Source organism: Leopardus geoffroyi, chromosome C2, assembly GCF_018350155.1.
Source record: "Leopardus geoffroyi isolate Oge1 chromosome C2, O.geoffroyi_Oge1_pat1.0, whole genome shotgun sequence".
NCBI classification, from domain to species: Eukaryota; Metazoa; Chordata; class Mammalia; order Carnivora; family Felidae; genus Leopardus; species Leopardus geoffroyi.
This window is the reverse complement of record NC_059333.1, coordinates 130,494,256-130,507,539: the sequence shown is the minus strand read 5'-3', so window position 1 is coordinate 130,507,539 and position 13,284 is coordinate 130,494,256. Positions and strand designations below refer to the sequence as shown.

The following is a 13,284-nucleotide window of genomic DNA, read 5'->3' as shown; positions in this document are numbered from 1 at the left end:
AATATGGTTCTTTGTTTTTTCTGGATGGAAATCACAAGTAAAACGTGGGCATTTACTTCTGGGTCACTTTGATATTTGCATATATTAATTGTAGCAAATGCTCTGAATTTAAGGGTGGCATTTTAGTATCTGAAAGGGATTTTAATACATTGGGATATATGGTAATCAGTTCATGAGATTAAATGGCAGATCCTTATGACATTCATATACAGTCAGTGCAGTGACTAGATACAGGAAATAGGAAAGGTGACTCAAAGTGAAGATCGCAAATTTCTGATACCTTATGTGTAGAAATTGGAATCCTAGAAAAGAAGAGGTACTCTTTAGCTGCCTGGTATTAACACGTCACCAACTCTGATAATCCTAGAAATCCCGAGGGTTTTTTCCCTTGATTTATTGATCCTGGCTCTTGACTCTGCCAGTCTCTAAACCTCAGATGAGTTCATCCTGAACACTTTTTGTGTATTCTTCATATAATTCTTTGTGCTTAATATTAGTCTGGGATTTGAACATTTTTCACCCAGAAGTGCAAATAGGAATTTATCTGCTTTATAAGATTTTCATATTTTACACACAGTGTTGCATTAAAAGCTAGCTTCAAGGAGCAGAAGATAGTCTTTTTAACAAATGATGCTGTTCATCTGGACATGGACATGCAAAAAGGAGGCGGAGGGGAAGGATCTAAGTACACACTTTATACGTCTCACAAAAATTAACCCAAAATGTATCACTGACCTAAATGTGAAACACAGAACTCTTAGAAGATAACATGGGAGAAAATCTAGATGACTCTTGTGTTTGGTGATGACTTTTTAGATACAGCACCAAAGATGTGACAATACATTCAAAAAAATGAATTGATAAGCTAGGCTTCATTAAAATTAAAAGTTTCTGCTTTGTGAAAAACCCTGTCAAGAGAATGTGAAGACAAGCTGGGAGAAAATATTTGTAGAAGACATTTAAAAAAGGACTATTATCCAAAATACACAAAGAATCCTTAAAATTCAACAATAAGACAACAACCTAATGAAAAAAATGAACCAAAGACTTAATAGGGATCTCACCAAAGAGATATACGCTTGGCAGATAAACATATGAAAAAATGCTTCCTATCATAAGTCATCAGGGAAATGCAAATGTAGAGATACCACTATAAAACTATTGGATTGGCCAAAATCCAGAGCACTGAACACCAAATGCTGATGAGGATATGAAGCAAAGGGAACTCTCATCCAGTGCTGGTGGGAATGCAAAATGGTGCAGCCACTTTGGAAGACGGTTTGATGGTTTCTTAAAAAACTCCAAATCCTCTTTGGGAGGTTCTCAGGCCACATGGGGAGAAGCGGTTCCACTGCTGGAAGGACATTTGGTAGAGGCTGTAAGGCCACCTGGACCCAGCAGACCCCAGAGAACGCCCACATTCGCTGGTGCTGGAACAAGGTTGTTGGGGGTGAAACCAGATGTGTGTTATGATTTTCATAATCCCTGAGACGCTGCTGCTACACTCTCGTGAACTTTTTCTGGGGCGGGCTGGCACCCGGTGGTTGCTCAGTGAGACCCTTCACAGAGGGGTGGAGCGGGTCAAAGCCGCAGTCCCTCAGAAGTGGGGGGCTGGGGAAGGCAGCCGCATCTGAGACAAAACTCGGGAGGGAGGTGCTGCCTGGGGCCTGGTCATGGACAGCGTGGAAACGGCGAGTGGATGGAAGCTGAAGACGAAGGATAGGTGCGTGATTGCTAATCGGGGAGAACAGAGTTCCGATACTAGAGACTGGGTATCTGGGTGACCCCATTTTCACCGCTCCTGAGCCTGCATATACGCACCTACAAGTGCCACAACAATCCACCCCCGTAGGCTAGCAGCGCTATCTAGTGGAGAATGGAGCCTTTACACTAAGCCCTGCCTAACTGAGCCAACCTCCCTCTTCAAGAACACAAGTCTCACCACTTGCTTAGCTTATGGACTATAAAGTGCTTCATAGTTTGACTTTTAGGGGAAAACAAAGTAATTTCAGTTGTATTTCAGTCTATTACCTGGTCCAACTATTCAATTTTCTTTCTTTCCTTTTTTTTTTTTTTTTGCTCTTTTTTGTTTTCTTGAATACAGAGAGAGAAAAACTTCATTTTTATTTTAAATTTTTATTAAAAATATTTTTAATTTTTTTCTTTATTTTTTAGTTTTGTGTAAATGTTTTCAAATTGTTTTACTTCCATCATTTCATTTTCGTCTACTTCAGTGTATTCATTTTTTCAAATTTTCAGATGATTTCCTTTTTTTTTTCTTTTTTCCCCCTTTTTTCTCTAATCTGTCAAGCCACTTTCAACACCCAGACCAAAACACACCTAGGATCTAACATCATTTATTCGATTATTTTGTGTGTGTGTTTAATTTTTAAATTTTAATGTTTTAATTTTAATTTTTTTAATTTTAATATTTCCTACCTTAATTCCTTTTCTCCCTTCAAAATGACAAAACGAAGGAATTCACCCCAAAAGAACAGGAAGAAACGACAGCCAGGGACTTAACCAACACAGATACAAGCAAGATGTCTGAACCAGAATTTAGAATCACGATAATAAGAATACTAGCTGGAGTCGAAAATAGATTAGAATCTCTTTCTGTGGAGATAAAAGAAGTAAAAGCTAGTCAGGATGAAATAAAAAATGCTATAAGTGAGCTGCAATCTCAGATGGGTGCTGCGGCCACAAGGATGGCTGAGGCAGAACAGAGAATCAGCGATATAAAGGACAAACTTACAGAGAATAATGAAGCAGAAAAAAAGAGGGAGATTAAGGCAAAAGAGCACGATTTAAGAATTTGAGAAATCAGTGACTCGTTAAAAAGAACAACATCAGAATTATACTCCCAGAAGAGTAAGAGAGAGAAATAGGGGTAGAACGGTTATGTGAACAAATCATAGCGGAAAGCTTTCCTAATCTGGGGAAAGACACAGACATCAAAATCCAGGAAGCACAGAGGACTCCCATTAGATTCAACAAAAACCGACCATCAACAAGGCATATCACAAAATACTCAGGCAAGGAGAGAATCATGAAAGCAGCAAGGGAAAAGAAGTCCTTAACCTACAAGGGAATACAGATCAGGTTTGCAGCAGACCTATCCACAGAAAGTTGGCAGGCCAGAAAAGAGTGGCAGGATATATTCAATGTGTTGAATCAGAGAAATATGCAGCCAAGAATTCTTTATCCAGCAAGGCTGTTATTGAAAACAGAAGGAGAGATAAAAAGTTGCCCAGACAAACAAAAATTAAAGGACTTTGTAACCACTAAACCAGCCCTGCAAGAAATTTGAAGGGGAACTCTCTGAGGGGAGAAAAGATGAATGAATGAATGAATGAATGAATGAATGAATGAATGAATACATGAATGAATATCAAAAGCAACAAAGATTAGAAAGGACCAGAGAACACCACCAGAAACTCCAACTCTACAAGCAACATGATGGCAATAAATTCATATCTTTCAGTACTCACTCTAAAGTCAGTGGAGTAAATGCTCCAAAAAACTCCCATCCTCTTACCATATGATCCAGCAATCACACTCTGTAGTTATTTACTCAAAAGAGTTGAAAACATGTCTACACAAAAGCCTGCACACAGATGTTCCTAGCAGTTTTTTTCATAATTATCAGAAATTGGAAATAACCAAGATGTCCTTCGGTAAGTGAAAGGATGGATAAACTGTAGTATATGCAGACAATGAATATTACTCAGTGCGAAAATGAAATAAGCCATCAAGCCAGGAAAGACATGAAGAAACTTAAGTGAAAGAAGCCAGTCTGAAAAGGTTGTCTACTGTTTAATTCTAACTGTATGACATTGCAGTAAAGGCAGAATTTTGGAGACAGTAAAAAGATGAGTGGCTGTTAAGGTTTGATCACTTTGCCTGTTATTTTCTGTGTATTATGAATTTAGCAGTCATGGTTACTGGAAACATAATGATACTAATTATAACTAATTCAGTGACTCTACTGGAGTTTTGAGCCCCTCCTCCCTGTTATTTAACAGAATAATACCAATAAGAATAGCTAACATTGGGGCGCCTGGGTGGCTTCATCGGTTAAATGTCTGAACTTGGCTCAGTTCATGATTTCTGTTTACGAGTTTGAGCCCTGCATTGGGCTCTGTGCTGACAGTTAAGAGCCTGGAGCCTGCTTCAGATTCTGGGTCTCCCCCTCTCTCTGCCCCTCCCCTGCTCATGCTGTATGTTTCTATCTCTCAAGAATAAATGTTAAAATAGCTAATATTTATCAATTATAAACAGCAAGTGACAAGCACTCCACACGGATTATTTCTTTTACTTCTCATATTATGAGATAGGTATATATACTGTCCACATCTTTCAGATAGAGAAACTGAAGCTTAGGTTAAGCAGATTATCAGAGGATACACAGAAAGTGAATAATCCAGACAGTGTTCGAACTCAGGCAGTGTGGCTCCAGAATTGGTGGGCTTTAACTGTTAAGCTGTAGTGCCTCCTTTAGCAGTGCTTAACGTTGATCTCCTAACTCTTTGAGAAACATTGTATTTCAGTTATCCTTAGTTTCACTATTTGATGAACTAAAATTCTAATTCAGTTAACTGGATTTTCAAGCTTTTAATAATAAAAGGAAGAACCCTATGTTCTGTGTGTGTCCTAATGGCTTCCTAGAAATTGGTAGCCAAAACTTATTTTAAAATGGTCGAAGGAACTAGGGTGTTCAGCTTAGGAAGAGGATTCAAAGGGAAAGTCTGGTTGGCACAAAAATTATTATACCTTTGTGAAGCTGAAAGACAGAACTTGGACCAGAGGGTGAAATTTGTGGGGAAGTCTATATTGGCTTAATCCTAAGGAACAATGGGCAGTATCTGCAGTACTGGAAAATAAATAGAATTACTTTTTTTTTTCTTTTATTTTTAAGTAGGCTCCATGCCCATCGTGGAACACAACGCTGGGCTTGAACTCATGACCCTGAGATCAAGACCTGAGCTGAGATCAAGAGTCAGCCACTTAACAGACTGAGTCACACAGGCACCACGAAATAGAATTACTTTTAAGGAAGGTTAGTTAGTTCCCTTGCATGAGTAATGAACAATTAAAACTAGCCAACTTTGCCCAGACTACTGTAAATGTTCAAGCTGTATGTTATGGTGACTAGGCTCCAAAACATAATGTCTGTCTTCCAACTCTGATTAGATCTGTTTGGCTTATTTGAGGCACATTGCATAGGCTATCTACTGAAAGGATTGAAGATCTTAACTTTATTTATTTATGTTTGTTTGTTTATTTCTGAGACAGAGACAGAGCATGAGTGGGGGAGGGGCAGAGAGCGAGGTTCAAACCCACAAACCATGAGATCATGACCTGAGCCGAAGTTGGTCGCTCAGCCGACTGAGCCACCCAGGTGCCCCAGAGATCTTAACTTTAAAAGTAATACACAGAGGTTTTATGACCTTGAGAAATTTGACAACCATTATTTTATAGTAAACATAAGCTTTTTCTCTACTAAAACAAAGAAAGTACTGTTGAATTTTCTCTAGTTTGAGATAGTTGAATGATAATGAATTTTTGTGCAGAAGAGTATTATGATGGTGGCCAGTATTTTTGCAGTCTCTTAATGTTGACACTATTAGATATGCCTAATTTTTACACAGTTTGCCTAAAATGCCTAAATTTTACACAAAAGTGATACATGCCAGTTAGGAGTATTCAAGTCTGGAATTAACTTTGAAACAATGACTGACAAGTATCTTAGCTCTTAACTACTTTGCAGTTCATTTCAGATGTCTGAATTAGTCAATACATAAAATATTGGGAGGAAACTGGGTCTTTGAGGGGCTGACTCCCTCATTCACTGCCATGTCCTTGTACACAGCACTGATTTGTGCTCATTTAATATTTGGTCAATCCATGGGAATACTTAATACAGTATCTGATCTAACAGGTTTTTTTCCTAAGAAAAAACTTGCCCTAGGGAAAAAATCATGTTATAAAAAGTTATTCAAAGAGGAAAACAATATTTATAAGGACTAGAATGTTTAAGAATGGAATAACATTTTAATCTGCAGGAATTAAGTAGTACAGGAGTGTTTATTTTAATGTAAGTTAATATAAGTTTAGTCTGTTAAAAAAAACCTGAACATCACCTGTCCAATCCAAAACCAGATTACATCCCTAACTTTTGCTTCGGTGGTCTTTGTTACAGATTATCTTTCTTATCTCCAGTCAGCACGGTCATTAGCACCTTTTTACTTGTTCTTATTTTTATCACCAATAGTTATGGGAGCAAAAAGAACCATAGATAAGGCAGTTGCCTCAAACATGTTTTTATTTATTTGAATAGCATCAGTTTCTTGATTCTAAATAACATTAGAGTTAATGGGTAATGTAAATTATATTTGTTATTAAGCTGTCCTATTAGAATAAATGAGTTATGAAAACTTGAGGAGAAAAAATGCCTATTCCCTATAGACATTTAATCATGTGTATACCTTCACTTCCTGAATAAAATGGAAACAAGTGCAGTAAATAAAATCAATAATGAATATTAATTTCTCAATTGGGGGAAAAGATGTTTGCTTTCACATTTCTTCATATACATATGGCATCTTTCATAAATTTCTCATACCTTTTATTTTAGTCTTTATTCCTTTTTTTATTTGATTTTATATAACTTTTTATAGGAGCTTTATAATAATTTTAAGGAATTAGCCAACAAATTCATCTTAAACCCATAAGAATAGCAAATTAAGTTATAATTTATAAATGGTATTTTTTGCAGATAGCAAATAAAATGGGAATATTTTCTTTCATAAAAATAAAGACCTTAGTCATTTCCTGATATTATAGTGGTTATGAAATGAGTAAAACCTGGTGTGAAAGTAGTTGCTATTCTGTTTTAAAGGCAAGAGTAAATTAGGTCATAGATTTGAATGCATGTTTATTATTAGATGGATTGGCCTATTTAGCTATTTGGTAAACATTGAGCATGTGCTGTATGCAGTCCTGGGTCTTATGTGAGAAGTTAGTTTCAAAGACAATGAAGACCTGTACCTCCCTGAACTTAGGGAATCTTTGTCTATTCTTCTTGACTTAGGGTACTAATGACTTAGTAAAAGATAGGAAAAAAATCTTAAGTTTGCAAGTACTGTGACTAACATACCATACATGTGAGATCATTCAGATTTTAATTTCTAAATCTGATATCAATGGAGGCTTTATAGGTAATCTTTGAAGGTTTAGGGCTGCTTATTAAGGTGTTTTTAATGACCTAGAAGTATTTGTTCTATACTTAAAGGAAGTGCAGCAGCCGTTCTAGAGGACTGAAACGGGGGGAGTGCTCATGGAATAAGAGAAGGGGGAAGAGAGAAGAATGAAAGAGAAATCTGTTTCCTTGTAACTTTTTTCTTATGGAGGCTGTAGAGATCAGTATTTATCTGAAAGATAGCTCTAGTTTGCTAGTCATAACAGTGCTTTGGGCCTAATGACACTTAACTCTAGGATCCTTTTGCTGAAGTATCTAGAATGTGCTCTCTGCCATATGGCAGTCACTAACCACCTGTGGCTGTTTAAATTTAATCACATATAAATGTAAAATTCATTTGCATTAGCCACATCTCAGGTGCTTAATAGCTACATGTGGCTCATGATTGCCTCATTAGACAGCATAGATAAAGAACATTTCCATTTTCTTGGAAAGTTCTTTCACATGGCACTAATCTAGGCAACAAAGTTAATGAGAAAGATGTCAAAAGGGGTTTGGTTGTGTGGAGGAAATTAGTACATGATTGAAAAGAATATCTTCCTAGCTGGTGTTGAATGTGACAACACGAGTTGACATTGGAAACATTTCAGGCATTTAATTCTTCTTTAATTCTTTCTTTTGCTCCCAAAGTCAAGTAAAGAAATTCTGTAGTTTCACTTCAAGACTATAAAAATTGGCATGTTTGGCTCTCAAGATGATTCTGAAAGTTAGAATTGTGAATTCACATTTCTATCATACATTTGATTTCATTGGGTAATCTTTTAAGGTAGATAGTGGTTTAATAAGATCTTATTTCTTGGTTCTTGTAAATTGTTAAAGCCTCTGAAGTTTTGAGACTTTTTCACTGTTTAGGTTAATCCTTATATACTTCGCCAATCTCTCAACCCTCACTCAGCTTTAGAAAGCAGCAAATGAATGTTTTTATATTAGGTAGTCTCTCTTTGGATCATTTCCCACTCCCTTTTATTTTATTTTTTAAGTTTATTTATTTATTTTGAGAGAGAGGGAGAGAGAGCATGAGTGAGGGAGGGGCAGAGAGAGAGGGAGAGAGAGAATCCCAAGCAGGCTCCACACTATTAGCACGGAGCCAGATGTGGAGCTCAAACTCAAGAACTGTGAAGTCATGACCTGAGGTGAAATCAAGAGTCGGACACTTAACTGACTGAGCCACCCAGGTGCCTATCCCACTCCATTTTAGACATGTGAAATTAGGGAAAAGGTATTTGTAACATGGCAATACTTTGTAAATAAATATATGGTAAAGATCAATAAAATCTTTTTCTTTTTTTCCCAAATGGAAATAACTATCATTTTTATTATATAATATACTAATTAGAAAAAAAAAACAGGCAATAGAAAAATTGTGAAAGCCCTCTCGATCTCAGTGGAAATCCTTCTAGTGTTTTACTGTTCAGTCTGATAATGGCTGCTGTTTAAGGTATGTATGTCTTTTTACTGTATTAGTAGCTTAAAGCAGAAAACTGTGATCTCCATAAATATCAAAAAAGCATTTGATTGTATTTAACATCCATTTTTAGTAATTTAAAAGTCTCTTAACTAAAATACTAATAGATAAAATATGACCAATCATATTAATAGATTTTTCTTATATTGAAATCTGTTTTCCTAACATGAACCTTCTTTGGTCATAGTATACTGCTATTTTAATATGTTACTTGATTCTTCTAATACTTATTTATTTTTTTAATGTTTATTTTTGAGATCATGCGCATGAGCTGGGGAGGGGCAGAGAGAGAGGGAGACAGAGGATCTGAAGCAGGCTCTATGCTGACGGCAGAGAGCCGGATGCGAGAGGCTTGCACTCACAACCTGTGAGATCAATCATGACCTAAGCTGAAGTCGAGTGCTTCAACCAACTGAGCTACCCAGGCACCCCTATTGCTAATATTTATTTTAAAAATAGATTGGTGTATCTTTTTTTTTTTTTTTAATGTGTGTGTTGTCTTACCAGATTTTAGTGTCCCTAAAAGAATTTAGAAACTGTCCTTAGTCTGTTTCCTGGAACAGTTTAAGAAGCATGGTATTTATCTGTTCCTTTAAAGCATTCACCTCCTTGTTGGAGCCATGGTTATTTTGTAGGTCGTAATTGTTTACAGCTATCTTAAACTCTTCTATATAGGGGTTGGTTTATTCATAATTTTCAAAGTTATCTGCATAGAGTTACACACATCTTTATGTCTTCTGTATGATTATGAATTCTTACATTCTTAATTTTGTTTTTTTAGACTAGCTAATGTTTTATGTATTTATTTTATTTTTAACATTTTTATTTTTGGAGACAGAGTGCAAGCGGGGGAGGGCAGAGAGGGAGAGAGACACAGAATCTGAAGCAGGCTCCAGGCTCTGAATTGTCAGCACAGAGCCTGACATGGGGCTTGAACCCACAAACCATGAGATAATGACCTGAGCTTAAGTTGGACACCTAACCGACTGAGCCACCAGGCACCCCTGTATTTATTTTATTTTTAAAGAACTAATTCTTTATTTTTGAGTAAGTTTTTCTATTCAGGTTCTTTATCATTATGAATTCCTCTCTATCCTAAAGGATTATTGATACCCAAGTGATTTTTTTCCTTAGATATGGTACTTTAAGTGAAGGAAGTAAAGTGGGAAGTGAAACTTGGGGGCTTGTCTGTGTATAAGCTTCCTACTTCTATAGAGTTGCAACACTTAACTATAATAGGTAGTTGCTTAAATAGAAATTATTAAGATTCCAGAATATTGTTGTGACTGATCAGTTACAGGCCATAGCTTTTCCTTCCTTTGCGTCATGGTTTTGTTGAAAGTGTATTTTGAAAGAATTAGTAGTGTGCAGTGTTGTTGTTGTTTAATAAAATTTCCCATTTAGAATCTTGGTATCCTCGGGTGGTATCTTTTAAACTTCATGTATAGTAAGTCAACACAAGCTTGCTTGCATAGGTCATATTTCTCTAATTAAGGATCTCCCTGGTTCACGTAAACTGAGTGGTAGGTGGGTTTTTTTTTTTTTTTTTAATCTTTATTTTTGAGAGAGAGAGATAGAGTGCCAACAGGGGAGGGGCAGAGAGAGAGGGAGACACAGAATCTGAAGCAGGCTTCAGTCTCTGAGCTGTCAGCACAGAGCCCCATGTGGGGCTCGAACTCACAAACTGTGAGATCATGACCTGAGCCAAATTCACTCTACTGACTGAGCCACCCAGGTACCCTGGTCGGTGGGTTTTAATACCAATAGTAGTTTCTTTTTTTGGTCATTTTGTTTTATACTAGGTTATTTAGGAGTTCCATTTTGAGTCCTCAGTAGATTTTATGTTTTTCTCATATGCTTCTTCACTCATTAATTCATCCAGTTCTGAGGATTACTGAGTTATCTTGATCAGCCAACCATCTTCTTGATAAAATTTGTTCAAGTTCTGGATTTTCTTCAAGAGTTCATTAATTTCAGTTATTTCTCCTGGTAGAGGAGAATAGAGCTCTAGCAGCTTTCGCACATTTCATCTTGCTTGTTCAGTTTTGTCCCAGCTTCAGACTACAGTAAACATCTCCCTAAGTTTGCCATACAAAATTGTTGATTCCACTGTCCCAGTACCCTTTTCCAGTTGTTACCCATTCATGTCTGTCTATGAACTTATGCATGGAGAACAAAGCAGAGCCTGTGAACAGTATCCAGACGGCACCCAGCCTCCCCGATAACACTTTAGAACATCAAAAAATGTGGGAATATAAAACTAAGCTCTATTTAGTTAGTATTAATTGTTAAATTTTTATGTTTATTGAAATATTCTTTTTGTGTTAGTATCCTATTTTATTATAAAATGTTTCTTTTAAGACTAAATTTAAGTACTTGTCTTTCTTTGTAGGTATAAGCGTGTCTTTTCAGTTGGAACCCATGCGATTACTACATATAATCCCAATACCTTAGAAGTAACAAATCAGGTAATCATGTTAGAAGCTGTTAGGCATGTTTTGAACTCCATTTGAATTTTAAAAGCCAGGATATGACCCATGATTTCCCTTTCTTGAAATCTGTACTTTAGGTTAGAAAAGTCAACTTTGAAGGAGATTGATATGCTTATATAATGCTTGGTACTCAGTACCAAAAATAAATAAATAAAAGCGGGTAGTGAAAAATGTGTTTATTTCTAGGCTCTAAGGAGTATAACTTTTTGATATATTACTTTTGATTGCCGTCTCTTTTATGTGAAATTGGTACGTTAGTTCATTATAGTTCTAAAGGCGGTATTAATATATTTTTTTTTTTCAACGTTTATTTATTTTTGGGACAGAGAGAGAGCATGAACGGGGGAGGGGCAGAGAGAGAGGGAGACACAGAATTGGAAACAGGCTCCAGGCTCTGAGCCATCAGCCCAGAGCCTGACGCGGGGCTCGAACTCAGGGACCGCGAGATCGTGACCTGGCTGAAGTCGGCCGCTTAACCGACTGCGCCACCCAGGCGCCCCTAGGCGGTATTAATATTGTGATAAAGGTATACAGAAGTTGCAGTGCAGTAAATGGAAAATACTTGTCATGGAAGTAGGATTACTGTTTATAAAGGCAAGACTAGCTTGAATATGGATAAGTAAACATATTTATAATCTAGTTTATTTTTAATTCTAAATTAGACATGTTTTACAGATTCCTTTTTGTTGTTTTAGCAGATCTGCAGGTAATCATAAAATTTTATTCCTCACTTCTTTTCACTTGTTTGTATTTTAATTGCTTTGGATTAATGTCAGTAATCATTAAAGTTGGAAACAGATGGGATTTTTTAATTGTTGTCCCTGATAACCGAAAACCTTAAAAAGAATTTGTGTTACAGAATTACTATAAGATGTGACACCTTCTAGACCTCTGTATTATTTTGTAATTTAATCGGTTATTGTGAAATTAAAGCAGGAAAAACAATGTTGTATTTCACCATATTATAGCATCATTTGAGAGAATTTCTTTTTGTTAGTGGCCTTATGGAGACATTTGCAGCGTCAGTCCCGTTGGGAAAGGACAAGGAACAGAATTCAACCTCACATTTCGTAAAGGCAGTGGAAAGAAGTCAGAAACTTTAAAATTTTCTACAGAGCACAGAACAGAACTTCTTACAGAAGCATTGGTAAGAACAGTTCCGTGTTAATAAGCTAAATTTCTCCTCTTTTTTTTTTTTTTAAATTAAACAGTTACGTTACAGTACAGATATTAATGTTTTGAGTCTCTGTGACCACAGTGTTTTTTCTTATTGACTGTTAACTTGATTCGGTGAAACTTTCACTTTCTCTAATGGAAAGTCTGGAAAATCCAGATATGTTTGATAGTGTTTAGTCTTTTTAAGCACATATATAGAGCAAAGCAGTCGTGTGTTTAATCTATCTTGTTTTTCAGTGAAGTTCCACACATTTTGTATTGAACAGCCTTAAACTATATCTTCAGTAACATTTTTTTAATATCAAAGTTATCAAGTTGGGGTTTTACGTGTTTTGGATAGAAAGAACTGAACTGCAAATCTTCCTTACCAGTCTGTTGTCATAAGTTGTGATTATGTTTTCTCTTTCAGAGATTTAGAACTGATTTTTCAGAAGGAAAAATCACAGGAAGGGCAAGTATTTAGCATTTATTAATATCTATTTTTATTTTTCTAATGTTGCCCATTATTATATAGAAATGCTTCTGTGGTCTGTGTGTTCCTTTTATGGCAAAGCTGAAGGGAAAAAAGGAATCATCATTAAATGTTGTCTGGCACTATGTGATGGATGAATGTAGTTTACCAGGAAACTCAGATATGAGGAATTAGATTTATGACTTAATGCTTATGACAGGGAAAAAAGTCTTCAGGCAGAACTATGGAGCAATAAAAACAATGCTGTTACCACTCAGGTACTTTTTATTCAATATTCTAAACAGCAATCGTAAGCAACACACTGTTGGAACCTGCAGCAGTTGTTTTGTGTAGGATTTTTCTGTTTCAGAAGCATTAAGGTTTTAAGAAGTTTGGGGTATGTCAGAACTGTCTTATTATATGTGCCTGCACTGGATCT

The 13,284-nt window shown here is 36.2% G+C and overlaps 1 protein-coding gene across 3 annotated transcripts in view; it reads left to right on the top strand.

The window, feature by feature from the left end:
- Window positions 1–13,284, top strand: part of DNAJC13 (DnaJ heat shock protein family (Hsp40) member C13) — a 125,532-nt gene that overhangs the window by 24,236 nt on the left and 88,012 nt on the right. For all 3 annotated transcript variants that reach the window (XR_006718734.1, XM_045503630.1, XM_045503629.1), the window contains exons 3-5: window positions 11,119–11,194; window positions 12,216–12,365; window positions 12,804–12,845. Coding sequence is in view for 2 of the 3 variants with exons in the window: in XM_045503630.1 (XP_045359586.1) it covers window positions 11,119–11,194; window positions 12,216–12,365; window positions 12,804–12,845 (268 nt within the window). In the remaining variant the exon portion in view is untranslated. The remainder of the gene's footprint in view (window positions 1–11,118; window positions 11,195–12,215; window positions 12,366–12,803; window positions 12,846–13,284) is intronic.